This window comes from Carcharhinus amblyrhynchos, chromosome 9 (genome assembly GCF_965287045.1).
Source record: "Carcharhinus amblyrhynchos chromosome 9, sCarAmb.v2.hapA, whole genome shotgun sequence".
In the NCBI taxonomy this organism is placed as follows: domain Eukaryota; kingdom Metazoa; phylum Chordata; class Chondrichthyes; order Carcharhiniformes; family Carcharhinidae; genus Carcharhinus; species Carcharhinus amblyrhynchos.
In genome coordinates this window covers 59,478,133-59,494,563 of record NC_137332.1, presented here as the reverse complement: position 1 = coordinate 59,494,563, position 16,431 = coordinate 59,478,133, and the positions used below count along the sequence as shown (strand labels likewise).

Genomic DNA, 16,431 nt, shown 5'->3' with positions numbered 1-16,431 from the left:
TTCCTCTGCCTGCTGATCAAATTTAAAATTTTCTGAATGTTCTATTTTTGTTCTTTTATTTTGAGGCTGATTGTCAGGTTCGCAATGTCTGCTGCCAGATCCTTGTACCTGTCTGCCTCTTATCAATCTTCTGTCATATCTTCCCATTTGCAGTCTCACAAGTCCAGTTCCACATGCAATTCTTTCCCTCAGTCCCTGAGGGTACTGAGCTTCGACTCCGCAGCACATACACTTTAGACTTCACATGTTTAGCTGTTACCCACTTCAGTATTGATCATATTATCTGGACAAGTGACACCCAGCACTCCTCTTTGCACAGCATTTCTCAGGGGGCCTTCAACCTCAACGCCTCTGCCTTCATTCACTGCTAGTCTTTGGCATCATTTAGAAGCGTTGACTGAATGCTGGGCTCATAAACTCTGCCTTTCACAGCCCACAATTCATTTCTCCTCCTTTAGAGCAGTTTCTGCAGACCATTTTCAATCAGTTCAGCAGGTTAATGCCAATTTCATCTTCATACCAGTAAAATAATTGGTTTAGGAAAGTAGCATTCCAATTGTCACAATTTAGAATTCTATTTAGTGAGAGTCTGTTCTGCAGTTCCTTTGTCAATCCCAGTTTCAATTCAGTCTGTTTACTTCATGTACACTTAAAGAGTTTCGATTGTTTAATTGTTAACTACTGCTAATGGAAAATCTGTTTCACGTCTCAGCTAGCTACAGTGCCAGACATAAGCACAGTCTGGAACATAGTCTAAAGGTGATATTTGCTAAAGTAGAAAGAAGCTTAGAACAGGCAGCATTAATTGTATGCTTCAGGTAGGTGCTGTGTACAGTCTTCACTGTCTTGCATGTGAGTACAACATCTCATCCTTGTGGCGAATGCCTTTATTATTCAACATATTTTCATAGATACCAGTGGTTGTAATTTATGGTTTAATATCTGCATTTAATTAGGAATGACAAATATGCTCTTATTCTTCCCTCTGGATAGGATCTTAGCCAGTGTTTTAACATTATATTGTAGGTGTACATTTATATAGAGCAATCCAATTAACTTTCAGGATAGTTGGAGTAGCTGCACAGTTTTATTTTGAGGAATTTTGTGATTGCCTCCAGTATATTACCCTCCTCTCCTGGAGGCAGTGTCTGTCAGTAATGTTGACAGACCTTTGGTACCGTGCCCAAATGGCTATTGTGTGCTCAGAAAGGCTATTCAATCCAAAAACTGAGTATAATTGAGTGTCATCAATGTATGTTTTAAATTTAAGTTTATTTATTAGTGTCACAAGTAGGCTTACATTAACACTGCAAACTTAAAGTTTATTTATTAGTCACAAGTAAGGCTTACTTGTACACTGCAATGAAGAGACTGTGAAAAATCCCCTGGTCACTACACTCCAGCATCTGTTCAGGTACACTGAAGGAGAATTTAGCAAAGTCAATGCACCTAACCAACAAGTTTTTCAGAGTGTGGGAGGAACCCGGAGCAGCTGGTGGAAACTCAGGGGGAGAATGTGCAGAATCCACACAGACAGTGACCAAAGCTGGGAATCGAACCAGGGTCCCTGGTGCTGTGAGGCAGCAATGCTAACCACTGTGCCACCTTGCAGTCATGATATTGTAAGTCATAAATTTAGATATCAGCTTTGACTCAGTGGCAGTACCCTTGCTTCTGAGTCAGCTCTGCTCCAGAGAGTTGAGCACATAATCTAGGCAGGACAGAAAGAGTGCCTCATATTTAGAGGTATTATCTTCAGGGCAGTACCAAGGGAATGCTGAATTGTCTGAGGTGCTATCTTTTAGATGACATGCTAATCCAAGAAGTCAGCCCCCAGAGATGGTTCTAAAAGAGGAATTTTTTTGGTGACTTGGCCTATATTTATCCATTATCCAACATCTCTTAAAAACAGAATTTTTGATCATTTATGCATTGCTGTTTATGGAAACTTGCTATGTGAAAAATGGTTTCTATATTTCTCTATATCACCACAGTGACTATTCTTCTTTACATTAGATTTTAAAAGCCCGATAATTGTGGAGAAATATTCAGAGAGAAAAGGAATGCCATAGTATTGCGGTGCTGAGTACAATGCATGCATTGGAACCTGAATCCAATTGAGTGAGGGCATAGGGAAAGGGAAGATCATGTCTTTTTTTTTTGAAGTCCCAACTTTGATTTTATTCAAAATAAACAATTTGGAACACAAGATTTCACATGGCTGGTTTCCACCTGTCCTTAGTGATTGTCACTTTATATTTTGTTTTGAACCTTCCCTGCTCCTTTTTTTGTTGTGTTTTTTGGCAAACCACGTGTTTCTCAGGAACTTGGGATCAACTTTTCTCAGGGGTTCAAATTGATACGATTTGACATTTTGATCCCTGTCCTGTGTCATTTGCTGGATTGATTGTGGTTGGTGTGATTCTTGGACTTGGCCATGACACTTAACTGACCTGAGGAACTAAATCCTTGAACTGAATGAATCTGGGAAGTGAGTGTGCAATTTCACCAACTTTGAGGCTTTTGTATTCTGAAATCAACTGACATTTCCACAATCTGCTGCTTTATTTTTGATGAATTATTTTGATAATTTACAGTTCAGTCGAATGTTTGAAGTCCAGTGGGGAAACCAGTAGGGCTTTTCCCTTAAACGTGTTATATTTGTGGGGAACAGAAAATCTACTTATAATTTTGGCTGCATGGCTTGTGGTCTGCCTATGGTCCAGAGACGTTTATAAACCAAAATGGAAACACACAAAATAATGAGTTTAAATGTAGAATTCCCCTGAAATAAAAAAATGTTTTGCAGTGTGGAGATGGAGCCAAAGTGCAAGTTTGGTTTCCAATGTGCAATGAATAAACTGATCTCAGTTGGGGAAGCATTATACGAACTATAATTGGCCTCGCCATTTCTTGGCTAGTGAAGGGGGAAAATTAATCAGATTTTTGCTCCCGGTTGCTGTTCAGTTACCACTGCTGGGAGTTATGAAACACATGGAAGTCAGGTGAGGCCAGGATTGAGTTCAGCTGTATTGTCCTCCTTAGCCAGATATACAGGGTAGAATAAAAGCAAAATACTGCAGATTCTGGAAGCTGAAACAAAAACAGAAAGTGCTGGAAAATCTCAGCAGGTCTGACAGCATCTGTGGGGAGAGAGCAGAGTCAATGTTTCAAGTCTGGATAACCCTTCGTCAGAGCTGATACAAGGTAGAGTACTCCTTTTTGAGGTGGAGCTTTGATGAGTGCATGAATTCCACACGAGTTCCTATCTCATGCAGCCCTGACTTATTTTTCAGCACTGGCCCCATCACATACTGGTGGAAATCCTGCCATGAGGAAGTTGCTTCTCACTTGACGGTCCTGCAAGGACTGTGCACCAAATGTCTGAAATGAAGACCAGTTACAGGCCTCAGCAGAGATTGAGGTCCCTTCAACAGGCAAACCTGTGGGGCTGATTGCTGCCTGAGGGCATAGCAATAAATGGTGAGGAAAGAAAGGATCCAGGCCCCAACCCGTTTGCCATTTACTTGAGAGGAAGCAGCCAGTGGTGATCTGAGGTGGGAGGGGTTGGAAAGAAATTTCTACTCGGGACAGAGAAGCTTCCTCAATTGAAACAGTGTAATGAATGGTGTTCCACGGGAGGATGCTTGAGAGTCTCACTTATTAACTAAACACAGAAATGATCAAGGGCAGAGCAAATTATGGCAAGGACTATGAAAGGAATGGATTGATCAGCAGGATCTATAATGCAGTTAAACATAGGAAAATGTTTTCTAATAAATGAGGAAAATTATAAGATCTTAAATGGAATCAAGGTGCACAAGAGTCTTGGCATGCAGATACACAGCTTATCAAAGGTGGAAAGGCATGAAAAAGCATACAGGAATCAAGAAGCATTGAAAACAAAAGAACAAGGTACTATTAAACTCATACAAGATCTTAGTTATATCACAGTTGGATTATTGTGTATATTTTTTGGCACTTTATTTTGACAGGATAGAACAGCTATGAAAATTTGTAGCATAATCTCTGTTACAAAATAACTTGAGAAGTTTGATCTTTTATCACTTGGTATTAAGATGGTCAATTGAAATCCTCAAAGTTATGAACAATTATGATATGCTAACATTGGTTAATGAGGTGGAAACTGGGTGGGGCACTAACTAAACTGCGAAAATATTTAAACTTTACACAGGGGTTAATTAGAATGTGGAATTTTCTGTCTTGAACTGTTGAAGCAGAGTGCACAAGTACTCCCAAAAAGAATTAAATAGTTGTTTAAAAGAGACAAATGTTAAAGTGAGGGAAGTTGGATTAGACGGGATGACTCATGGAGAAAAGTACTTGTGGAGACTTAATGGTGAAATGGAACGTGTACAAAAAACTAAATTGTCCAAGCATTTTTATTCATTCTTGGAATGCAATATCATTGGCAAGGCCAACACTTATTGCTCAGCCTAATTGCCCTTGAGAAGGTGGTGGTGAGCTACCCTCTTAAACAACTGCAGTTCATGTGGTGAAAGTACATTCACCACTGGGCTGTTAGGTATGAGATTCCAGGACTTGGATCCAGTGATGATGTTTCTGAATCAGGATGGTGTGTGACTTGGAGGGGACATGGAGGTGGTAGTGTTCCCATGATCTTGTCTTTGTTCTTCTGGGCGGTAAAGATTGCGGGTTTGAACATTGCCATTGAAGAAGCCTTGGCGAGTTGCTGCATTTTTTAGCTGGTGCACACTGCAGCCTGTGTGGCAGTCGTGGAAGAGAAATATTTGAGGTGATAGATAGGGTGATTTGAAAGGAAGTAGCTGAGAAATAAGGAGATTATGCCCTAGCTATAATTTTCAAAAGGATTCTTGATTTGGGAACCATTTCTTTAGATTGGAAGCTTAAGTAACAGAGTTATTTAAGTAAGGTGAGAGAGGAAATCCAGGGAAGTATAGACCAGTTAGCCTAATGTTTGTTATTGGGAAATTGATAGAGTCCATTATTAATGATAGCTTGACTGAATATAGTGAAAATATTCAGCTGATCGGAAGCAGCCAACATTGATTTGTAAAGGATAGGCCCTGCTTGGTGAATTTGAATGTTGTTTTGAAGAGGTGACTAAAATAATGGGCATGGAATGTCGATGGCTGTTACTTATATGGGCTTCCATATGGACTTCCCTCACAGCTGAAATTGAAGCTTGTGGAATTGAAGGCAAATTATTGATCAGGTTAGAGTGGAAAGAAAGGATGGAATTATGTGGCCTCCCCGTGTTGGTTTGGTCATGGGAGGGGTATTTAACCTGGCAGGGTGATGGCAGGTGGAGACACCATGATCTTTTCTCCTGCAACCTGATCAGCTCTGTGGTGAGAAGGCTCCATAGTAGACTTTCTTCTTTTGCAGTCAATTTGTGGGCAATTAATGCCTAATTGTTTATTTAAGCACCATATCCCACCACCATTGTTATTAACCCAGTGTGATGGGAGTTGCGGGGTCGGGGTGTGTACACCAAATGGAGAGCATGACTTGCAAATCTTGATGTGTTTTCTTGTGGGCCCTGGGGGGGGGTCCCTTATTCAGAGGCACTTGGTGCTGAATCAAAGGACACGGCATCAAGAAACTAGGGGTCCACTGAGAATCGTCTTCTACTGCTGCTGCAAATCCCTCTCAATCCCTCGTCCATGATCCCAAATATGCAACTTTGTTTCTGCCATCAATCAGCTGTGCCTAGGTTCCTCCTCAAACCAAGGACTGTGGTGGGTGTAGTACCAATAGCAGCCAACATGCCGCCAGTGTCACTGCTGAGTACAGAAGAGCCATCGGCCTCTGATTTGCAGGCAACCCTTGTCAGAAATTCTGCCCCTTGAATCCATGATAGATTAAGTGAATAGGCAAAACTGTGGTAGATGATTTCAGTGAAGGCAAAAGCAATATCATCTACTTTGGACATGAAAAGGATAGAACAGGGTACTCTTTAAATGGTGAATTATCATAAACTGTGCGGTTCAAGAGACTTTGGGGGCCCAGGTATAGATAATTAAAGTGTCATGAACAGGTACTGAAAATAATCAAAAAGGCTAATGGAATGCTGGTCTTTATGTCAGAGGTGGAAGTCAGCTATCCAAAGGCTTGGTTTGATCAGTATGACAGTTCTGGACATCATATTTTAGGAAAAATAAATTGGACTTGGAGGGATTGCTGCATTGCTTCACCAAAATCGTACTGATTTCCAAGATTTGAACTAAGAGGAGAAAGTAAACAAACAAAGGTTTTATTCCCTTAAATTTAGAAAATTAAGGAGTGATTTAATCAAAATGTTCAAAGTATTAAGAGAAACAGATAATATAGATAGAATTATATTTATATAATTATATATATTATGGTTAGGGAGTTTCAGATTCAGTGTTGGGAGTGGGAGGAGGATGGCAGGGGCAGATCTTTCAGAAGCAAAGTTAGGGAACACTTCTTCACACAAAAGGATTGTAGAATTTGGAACTCTCTTCCGCAAGCATAATTTGATGCTAGATAAATTTAAACCAGATGGAAAGATTTTTGTTAACTGAATGAACCAAGGGATTTGGAACAAAGATGGGCCTCTAGAGTCAGGTCACAGATTAGCCATGATCTCACTCAATAGCAGAAACTAGTGAGGGGTGAAATGGACCATTTATGTTCCAATGTGCCTGTCTATGTCAAGCATTTTTGCGTGTTGCTGGAATTGCACTTATCTAGATAAGAGAAATATATTCTATTGCACTCCTGAGTTGTGCCCAGTACATGGTGAAATAGCTTTAGGAAGTCACGCCCCACAGAATGCCCAGCCTCTGACCCATTCATGTAGCCATGTCAATATTTATAGGGCTGATCCATTTATATTTCTGGTCAATGTGATTTCTAGGCTGTTGATGGTAAGAGTTTGGCCTCGTTTACTGCCTTATGTCCTTCTTTCAATATGATGCCACAAAACCATATTACAAAAGTGGTTGGAGTATCTTTGTAACATTAACAGGTTAAGCGTGATTTGATGAAATACAAAAAAGAAATTGAACTTGGACAGCAAGAAATGTTGATATAATTGTAAAATATGGCTCTCTTTGGTGTCTTGAGTACTTTGTGTTTCTTTTGTGAAAATTGATTGGTCCTGTAGAGTTATATGGTGATTACAATTGTATGATTAGCATGAACTAATCAGATAGAAGCAACACATTAAAGACAGTGATCATATTTCCCCCTGCTTTAGGCCAGGTTCTGCATTCTTGGCTTAACTTTGGAACCTATCCTCTCCATTCTCAGGTAGATATGACCCAGCTGCTTTACTTTTGCATTGTTGACCACGTACTTCCTAGCCTCTTTCCATGCAAAGACAGATTTCCTGCCATCTGATAAGGTCCTCGTCAAAACAGGAAACTCAGCTCTCCTGGATTTAGTGAGGGTGATTGTAACCACCACCCCACCACCCCAAACTGTGAGGTTTGAGCTGTGGGAAGTTAAAATTTAACACCTTTTGATTTAGTGATACAGGAATGGGCAACCAAACCACTCTGAGGATGTAGTTCCCTCATGTAATTGCCTTAATGAGAATGTGTGCCTGAGATATTATTTGCTTTTCAATTTTAAAAAGCCATCTCTGTTTCCTGGGCTTCAAAAAGGGAGGTGTGGAATCTGGATGTAACAGCTAAATGCCTTTCCAGCACTGCTTGTGGGCCAGTTGTGCTTCCCTTGACATACCATCAACATTATTAATCACCCCGGTGATTGGCGCATTCCCTCCCCCATGTCTTAATGTTCACCTGAGTTAATTTGAGTTGGTTTATTTGATTGGACAATAAAAGATGTCCACCATTTCCTTCCTGGCCTGTGATCCCCTCCCCTCCCATTTTCTTCATGACCTATGATCATATCTATGCTCTTGCAGGTACTCCCCCATGGTTTGTCCCCTGAGCTCCTTCGTGAGCCCCCTGCGATCTTCTTCCTGCTTCCTTCAATCCTCTTTATGGTCCCTCCATGATTTCTGACCCATGTCATTCCTCCCTGATTGCCTCCATGCGTCCTTTTTCAGTTCAGCAGGACCCGATGGAAACCAACACTTTGACTAAAAGTGACGTCCTCCGCTTCCTCCTTTCTTCTCTTTAAATATCAGGCCTGCATGTCTGCTTCACTGTCCAGTTCCAAATTTTCTTCACTCCTCACCTTAGTTTGTTCTGTGCTAATCATTAGGTTGCAGGCCACTCTTCCCCTTTGGTTAAGGCCCACTCCCTAGGCCCAGGCTTACCCCTGCTATATAATCCAGACCAAGGATTACCACAATCTGTTATTGCTATAGTGCTTGAGCCCAAGCACCCTGTCATTTGGTAAAATGAATGTCCAATCTGGCCTCCCAGCTCACATGACAAGTCCTAAGGAGACAGCCCTAAAATGAGATCGGTAAAATAATGTTGAGATATATATGCAAGTTTGCTGAAAGATCTTTGCAATAATAGTCACAACTCTAACTAACTTTATATTTATCCAAAAATTAATTTTCTTGATAATTGATAATAATTAATAGAGAATAATTGATCAATGACAAAATTCTGAAAGACTGGCAAACATGCAGCAAAAGAACCTTTATATTTTTGTTCATGTGGAATGCCACTGGGGCTCAATTTGTATTTGAATAATTATTCGTAAGTGTGTGCATTAAAATAAACTGATATGCAAGAATTAAATAGTTTGTGATTTATTCTCTGTTATTATAGTGGATCATATTACCTGTGCCTTTCAATTGTAAAGGAAAGCAGATCAGCCTTTAAAAACTGACTCTATCATAGCATGCTTCATTGTTAAACTTAGTTAAAGACAATATGCGAGGCAGACTTTAACAGTGTAGTTCAGGAATAAATGATGAATGTAGAATTCCTTTATAAATAAGAAGTCTGTAGATCTTGTATAGTGCAAACCCTTAGCCCTACAGAATAGTCTGTCTTCTGTGTTTCACAGTGTGTGTTTGTGTGTGAGTGTGAGCAGTGCATGCTATCCCTTAACGTAGACCTTGATGCATTGCATTCTGGTTATACTGTTGATTTGAACCTGTAATGTTAAATTTTCATTGACAGACACTTTGACCTTTTCAGATTTACAGATTTTTTTTCATTCTGCAGCAAACTAGATGAAAATGAATCATGTAATGATGTATCACTCAAAAGAATCCTCTCCATCTGTCCTAGGCGAGGACACTTAATGTACAACACTTTTTTCTGACAATATTCTGTATTGAAGACACTGATTCGTGTTTTGAGTGCAGTACCATGGGTATTGATCACTACTGAATTCCATACCCAAGTGGACATTCTTCACATCTGAGACTCGACATTGATTGTTGGCAGGCTGTATAACATGGAAGTCATTTTGGAACAGCCTGAGACTGCTCATGGTATGCGCACACTTTCCAGAAGGAGGCACCAGGTTTTGGAGCGTATCAGCTTGGTTGATTTTCATCTTTTCTAGCCTGGGGACATTAAATGCAATTGCAGTGCTCAAGCAGCAATCTCGACCAGTATCTGCTAACTCAGTACATACAGACTGTGCCAATACAACTCAGCACTTACTTGTGTGTGCACTTGCAAAGAAAGAGAAATAACTTGCTTATGAATTGTGACTATCATAATAACCTCAGGACATCCCCAGGAGCTTTCCAGCCAATTAAGGATTTTTGAAACGTTGTTCATGTAGAAAACACAATGACCAATCTAAGCACAGAAAGGTCCCACCAACAGATATATAATAAAGACCAGTTTTTAAAAAAATGTTGGTTAAGGGATAAATACAGAACAAGGTACTGACTTGAGTCAGTGGGGGATCTTGTGACTGATTCTATTTTAATTGGAAGACTGAAAATCTCAAAATTGATTTGGCCAGAAAAGCTATAATTAACAGGTGAAAGGGCAGGATTCAAAACAAGTGAAGCTGGATTCATGTACAATTAATATTGTCACCCTGATAAGCATTATGAACCACATTAGCTATTCAAAATTATGGAAGAAAAACATTTCTGTGAAATTTACCTGGAATATGATAGGCAGAAAAATAATGTGGAATTGTAAATATCAAAAGTGGAGGACTTATAAAACCAATGGCTTATTATTTTCTAAATAACTAGTTTTACAGAACAAAAACTCAAGAAGATCTAAATTACAGAGCACTTTCCTGAGCTCATTACATGCCATAATAAGTGATAATTTGTTTCTGATTTCATTCTGTAACTTCATTCTCTGGGTAAACTGTGTTTGATTTTTAAGTATTGATAGAAACTTGGTGAAAAAAATGGCAAGAGTTGAAGTGAGGAATGGCTCAAATAATTTGTTTCTTTTTGCACGCTGACAGCACTGAGAACTGACACAGATTTGTGATTGAGGTTCGTTGCCCAATTCATATCCTAAATTGAGAATTGTACTGGTGGGATTTTTCTTTTCCATTTCTTGTACAATCTTGTATGCTTCCTGAGTAAGATTGTTGAACTGCCATCAATGTGCAGCTGAATCATTTTTAGTAGGAGCTGAATTATTGCACCTTGGACAGCAATAATTGTTAGGAAAGAATGGAGGCATCAGCGTCTGTGTGGCTGGATTCAAACTCAGGTTCCAGACATAGACACTGCTCAAAGTTTCCTTTTTTTGTCATGACTTTCTTTTAGGTGGTCAGTCTTTGTGTTCATAAGCTGAAAGATGTTATGCTGGGAATGGAACATTTTCACAAATTTGGCAGCATCAAGCACTGCTAGGACATTTCAGGCTGGAATGAAGTAGTGCGTCATTCACTCGTTTTCATTGATGAGCTTTAATCTCACCTTTACAAAATGACTCAGTGCACTCTGTGACGTTTTTCTTTCCTCTACTTAAGGTTCAGTAATTTTAATAGAAGGCTTTCACTATGCTTGCTGTGACAGCACAATCCCCATAACTTTGCTGCCTTTCTCTGCTGAGAAAAACCAAGAAGTCTCACAACACCAGGTTAGAGTCCAACCAGTTTATTTGATAGTAATCTCACAAGCTTTTGGAAATGGTGTTCCTTTGGCAGTTGTGTGGAAGGTTCTGATCAGAGAAGGGCACATAAAGTCACACACAGTTTACAGAATACTGATTAGAATGCAAGTCTTTACAGCTAACCTGCTATTCAAGTCTTAAAGATGCAGACAATGTGAGTGGAGATAGCATTAGCATAGGTTAAAGAGATGTGTATTGTCTCCTGACAGGACAGTAAGTCATGGGGGTTACAGATAATGCGACATGAACCCAAGATACGGGTTGATGCCGTGCTCATGAGTGCACAACTTGGCTATCAGTCTCTGCTCGGCGACTCTGCGCTGTCGTGTGTTGTGAAGGCTGCCTTGGAGAACGCTTACCCGAAGATCAGAGACCGAATGTCCGTGACCGCTAAAGTGTTTGTCAACAGGAAGGGAACAGTCTTGTCTGGTGATTGTCGAGTGATGTTCATTCATCCATTGTTGTAGCGTCTGCATGGTCTCCCAATGTACCATGCTTCAGGACATCCTTTCCTGCAGCGTATTAGGTAGACAATGTTGGCTGAGTTGCAAGAGTATGTACCGTGTACTTGGTGGATGGTGTTCTCACATGAGATCATGTCATCCATGTCGACAATCCGGCATATCTTGCAGAGGTTGCTGTGGCAGGGTTGTGTGGTGTTGTGGTCACTGTTCTCCTGAAAGCTGGGTAGTTTGCTGTGAACAACGGTCTGTTTGAGGTTGTGCATCTCTACATCGAGAAAAACCAAGACAGCTTTGACGAATTGCAAGTAGAGTCAAAATATGCAGAGGATTGTGTTCTTCAGGTAAGAGTAATGGTGAAAGTGAATTCTATTGTGCATATGGAAGAATCCATGGTTTATCAGACATTATGATGTCACAAAGCACTGGGGATTCTTCAGCTGCTATGCTGTTTCCAGATATTCTTTGCTAAGACAACATGCGCTTTTTGGGATATAAAATAGCTAAATAGCAGGGAGATTTAGCTTTATGTTAGGATTTTTATGCTGAATATCTGCCGAATTGGAAGGGGCTATTATGGACCAACAGTTAAGGTGAGACTTGGATGTGACGAGACCGCATTTATTCCTCATTATTTTAAAAAACTGATGGTGGGTCTTCTTGGTGAATGCACTGTAATCCTCATTCATGATTGGACTTCCATGATGGTGTGGGACAGGGAACTCTAGGATTTTGACTCAACAATTAAGAAGGAATAGCACTACATTTACAAGCCAGGATGGTGCGTGACATGGAGTTGATGGTCTTCTCATGACAAATTGTACCACAATTAAGAAAGAACAATTGTGTCCAGCTTGGAGAAACAAGTGTTATCACATTGGGTGAGGGTAATCAACAACAACTTTTATTTATATAGCATCTTTAACATAACCAAATGGCCAAAGGTGCTTCACAGAGGCATTATTAAAAAAAGTGACATCAAGCCACATAAGGAGATATTAGGGCAGATGGCCAAAATCTTGGTGAAATAGAAAGGTTATTATGAGTGTCTTCAAGGATGGAGGAGAAGTGGAAAGTTTTAGGGAGGTAATTCGAAAGCTGAGCACCTAGATAACTGAAGGCATAGCCACCAATAGTGGAGCAGTTAAAATTGGGGATTTTCAAGAGGCTGGAATTAAAGGAGCACAGCTATCTTGGGTTTATGGGCCAGAGGATTAGACAGATAGGGCCAGTTGAAAACAAGGGTCAGAATTTTAAAATCAGGGTCATGCTTAAGCAGGAGTTGTAATGGATTCTTGAACACGGGGATAATAAATGATAGGGATTTGGACATGTTCAGCAGAATTTTTAGATGACCACAGTTTATGGAGGATGGAATGTGGGAGATCAGCAGGAGTGTGTTGGAATTGTCAGTTCTTAAGTCAACAAAGTATTGGATGAGGTTTTCAGCAGGTTGGGTGGAATCAAGTTATGATGGTGTTGTTATGGTGGTTGTATGGGCAAGTTTGGGTTTTAAAAATCCGTAAAGAAAGGGAAGACAGAGATTTAAAGAACTGTATTTTAAAATTTGTACTGGGAGACATTCATGAGTATACTACTAATGTCAATATTCAGTCACCTTGAATATGCCTTAACTATTCCCAGGAGTAGAACAAACTGCATTTAACCTTGTTGCACCAGTGTTGAAGAGGGGCTGCAGGATGGTATTACTGGACTAGTAATACAGAGCACTAGACTAGTGTTCTGGACATGAGTTCAAATCCCACCACAACAGTTGGGGGAATTTAAAATTAATTTATTTTTATAAAATATTAGTTTCATTAATAATGATCACAACATTTCCAGATTATTGTAAAAGCCCACCTAGTTCACTAATATTTCTTGGGGGAGAAAATCTGGTGCCCTTAATTGGTCTGGCCTTCACATGGCTCCAGATCCACAGCAATGTGGCTAACCCTCAGCTGCCCTTTGAAATAGCCTAGCAAGCCACACCACATTGTTACAGGAAGGACTGTGACTGTACTACATCTCATGGACTTACAGCTGTTCAGAAAATGCCTCAACACCTTCTCAAGGGTACCTTTAGAAAGATACCTTTCAATAATGCTCACATCACAAGACTAAAATGAAGGACGTATTAGCCTGTAGTTACTTTATTGGATTATCAATATGTCTATCTTTATATTTATTAATCGCTAAATGCAATAAGTGTTTTATGTTTTTGGATGTATTTCCAAAGTAACTTTAAACATTCCAGGTAAACAAATGAAATGCTGGCTGTATCCCCAGCACCCTAAGTTGGGTTGCAGACACAAGTCTCTTTTCATTGATAGGCACTATATCTTGATGGACCAGTGTGGTGCCATGATGAAATTACTGTGTGACCTGCCAATTCCTCTGAACTATCGAAGCGCAGAGCCCCTGCACACTCAGTGCTCTGTTACAGCCAGATTGATTTTTGTTTTGAGAAGTCAGCAGCTCCGACTGCTAATGAACAGAAAAATCTATTCCTGTATTACAATGTGGCTGCTTTATGCCCTGTGCCAAGCCTAATCGCATGTCTCAAGTCAGAATAATTTTCCCAAAATAATGTTGTTTAAAAAATTACGCTAAATATTTTTTCTGAAAAGCTCCCTCTATTTGTGTATGGCTATTAATATACCTTCTCACCATGGCGATCTATGAAGTTTTTAAAACCCTTGACGGTATTAAAAATTACATTTATTTTCATAAGGAAGAATGGAATGAGAAAGGGCAGTTTGGCCCTCTCAAGCCCACAGTCTGTCCTGTAATGGACTGTATCCCAAATTTTAAATCTCCTGAAAGAAATTCTGCTTCAATATTTGCTTTTGGACCTGAGGTAATTGACAAAAGCAGAATATTCATCCACCTTCAAACCGATCAGCTCCTACTCTCTACAGACAACATGACCCTTTCCATAGGAAATCATGTTTTGTGAGAGAGTTTTTCAGTAAAATCCATATAAATTCCTACAGTTATTAATCTCTTCTTTAAACATCTACTTATCCAGTTCATTTTTGAAGGAGGTAATTATCTCAATCTCAGTTACATATGCATTGAAATCACAGCAACCTGCATTTACCTAGAACCTTTAGTATTTCAAAATATCTCAAATACTTCAGAGTTCATGGTTCGACTCTGACAGGAATAGGAAGACAATTATAGGAAATTAGTGAAAAGTTGGCAGGGGGTGGGGTGAAATACACAGTTTCCTAGAGTTAGGATGTGACCAAGACATGGGTTTCAGGATGGAGATTTATAGACAAAGGGTTTGGAGTTAAGGCACAAAGGAATGGGAAGCATGAGAGAAGTGATAGGTGAGCTGGACTTTGTATGGGTCAGAACAGAGGCACAGAGCTGTAGATGAATTCAAATTTATGTAATGTCCCATCCATGGAAAAGAAAGGATACTTTCATTTGACAGTTCTAAACAGCTGTGTGTTCAAAGATCAAGCCTAATTACATTTATATCATCAGCACTTTAAGTACCTTGTACAATAACATGAGCTTGTGCAGAAACTATTGAATGTGTCTTTGTGAATTTAACAATAAAATTATCCAAGTAAAAGATTTGTAAAAACATTGTGGATAGATTAATGCTATCTCGTCCTGACTGCCTGGGTTATATTTGAATAGTGTGTTGCTCTTGTCATGAGGTATGCTGTGGTATGCATTCATTTTATTGTCCCTCCACTTATCTTTTCTCCTTCCCTGACAACACTGACATACAATAGGGTACAATTTCAAGTTGCTGCCGACTCAAGACCCCAAAGCCCGTTCCCAGGTTTTAGATTCTGCAGTAGGTGTGGCAGAAAACTTTACAGATCATCACCGTTGAGTCCAATTCTTTCCTCACATGCATCCACATACAAGTACTTTGCAGCGGGAGTTACTGGGAAGTATCAGGCACTCTGGGGTGACCTTTCCCTGTACTCTCACCTAGTGTATTGAAGTCAATTCTAACACCCCCTACTGCTGCTGCAGCTGAAATCAGATTGGGTGTGGAACCTGGGTAATTCAAGATCCACACGACTCAACCACATTTGACACATTGAAACGTTGACTTACTTGTGTTCTTATGCCACGAATTGAAATGAAAGTTAACAGCTTCTCCAGCTTACTCTGAGGGAGGGGCAAGTAAGTTCTACTCAATTCCTTGAAAAAAAAGGTGTAGTTGTGTAGATTAGGAATACAGTGTTCTTATTTCTGGATTTGTGCGGAGGAAGAAATCTTACACTAGCCGCCTTTCATTTTATTACAGCAAACGGTGAATACAGCCCATGTTATGCTCTCGCCAGCAAGAGGGATGAAATGAACCATGCCATGAGGATTGAGCCAATAGCAACAGCCAGATTGGAGCCAGTGATTCATTCAGGAAATCACATCAGCACCGGCCCGAATTCATCCCACGGCAGTAGCGGATTGACTGCGCCTCACACCGACACCAGGTTATTATTTTGCTGCTCTAATATAGTATGTCTGTGTCAAAAATCTATATGCCGATAAAGATCCCAAGCTGAACTGTGAACTCATCTTTTTTGACTTTATAGAACTGCTGGTGACTGTGATGGAATGTACTTACTTATCTGAGCTGAAATTTGTAGTACATTTCTTATGCATTTTTCACTTCAATTTTATATGTTATTCTGAAACTGTTCAATGGTTAAAGTTGATGATTTTTGTTTGGAAAAGTTAAGGGATATAGAACAAAAAGGTGGCTAAATAGAGTTAAGGTAAGATCAGCCATGATCTAACTGAATGATGCAATAGGCTCAATGGACCACTCCTGTTCCTATGAAAGCAAAGCATAATCTGACTTATGTTAAGCATCGGCAACTCTCCATGGTTATGTCCAATAAACTACATGAATTGATGTGGTATTAATTACCACATTTATTTTCAGACCCTCCAGAATATTCTGTCAAGGAATAACAAAATAA

At 39.8% G+C, this 16,431-nt stretch overlaps 1 protein-coding gene across 1 annotated transcript in view; it reads left to right on the top strand.

Annotated features, from left to right (window-relative positions):
• The window catches only part of LOC145347848 (zinc finger protein GLIS3-like), a 370,782-nt gene that overhangs the window by 122,834 nt on the left and 231,517 nt on the right, over nucleotides 1-16,431 (top strand). Inside the window, exon 3 of the mRNA XM_080195761.1 lies at nucleotides 15,753-15,939. Within this exon, the coding sequence (XP_080051887.1) occupies nucleotides 15,753-15,939 (187 nt within the window). The remainder of the gene's footprint in view (nucleotides 1-15,752; nucleotides 15,940-16,431) is intronic.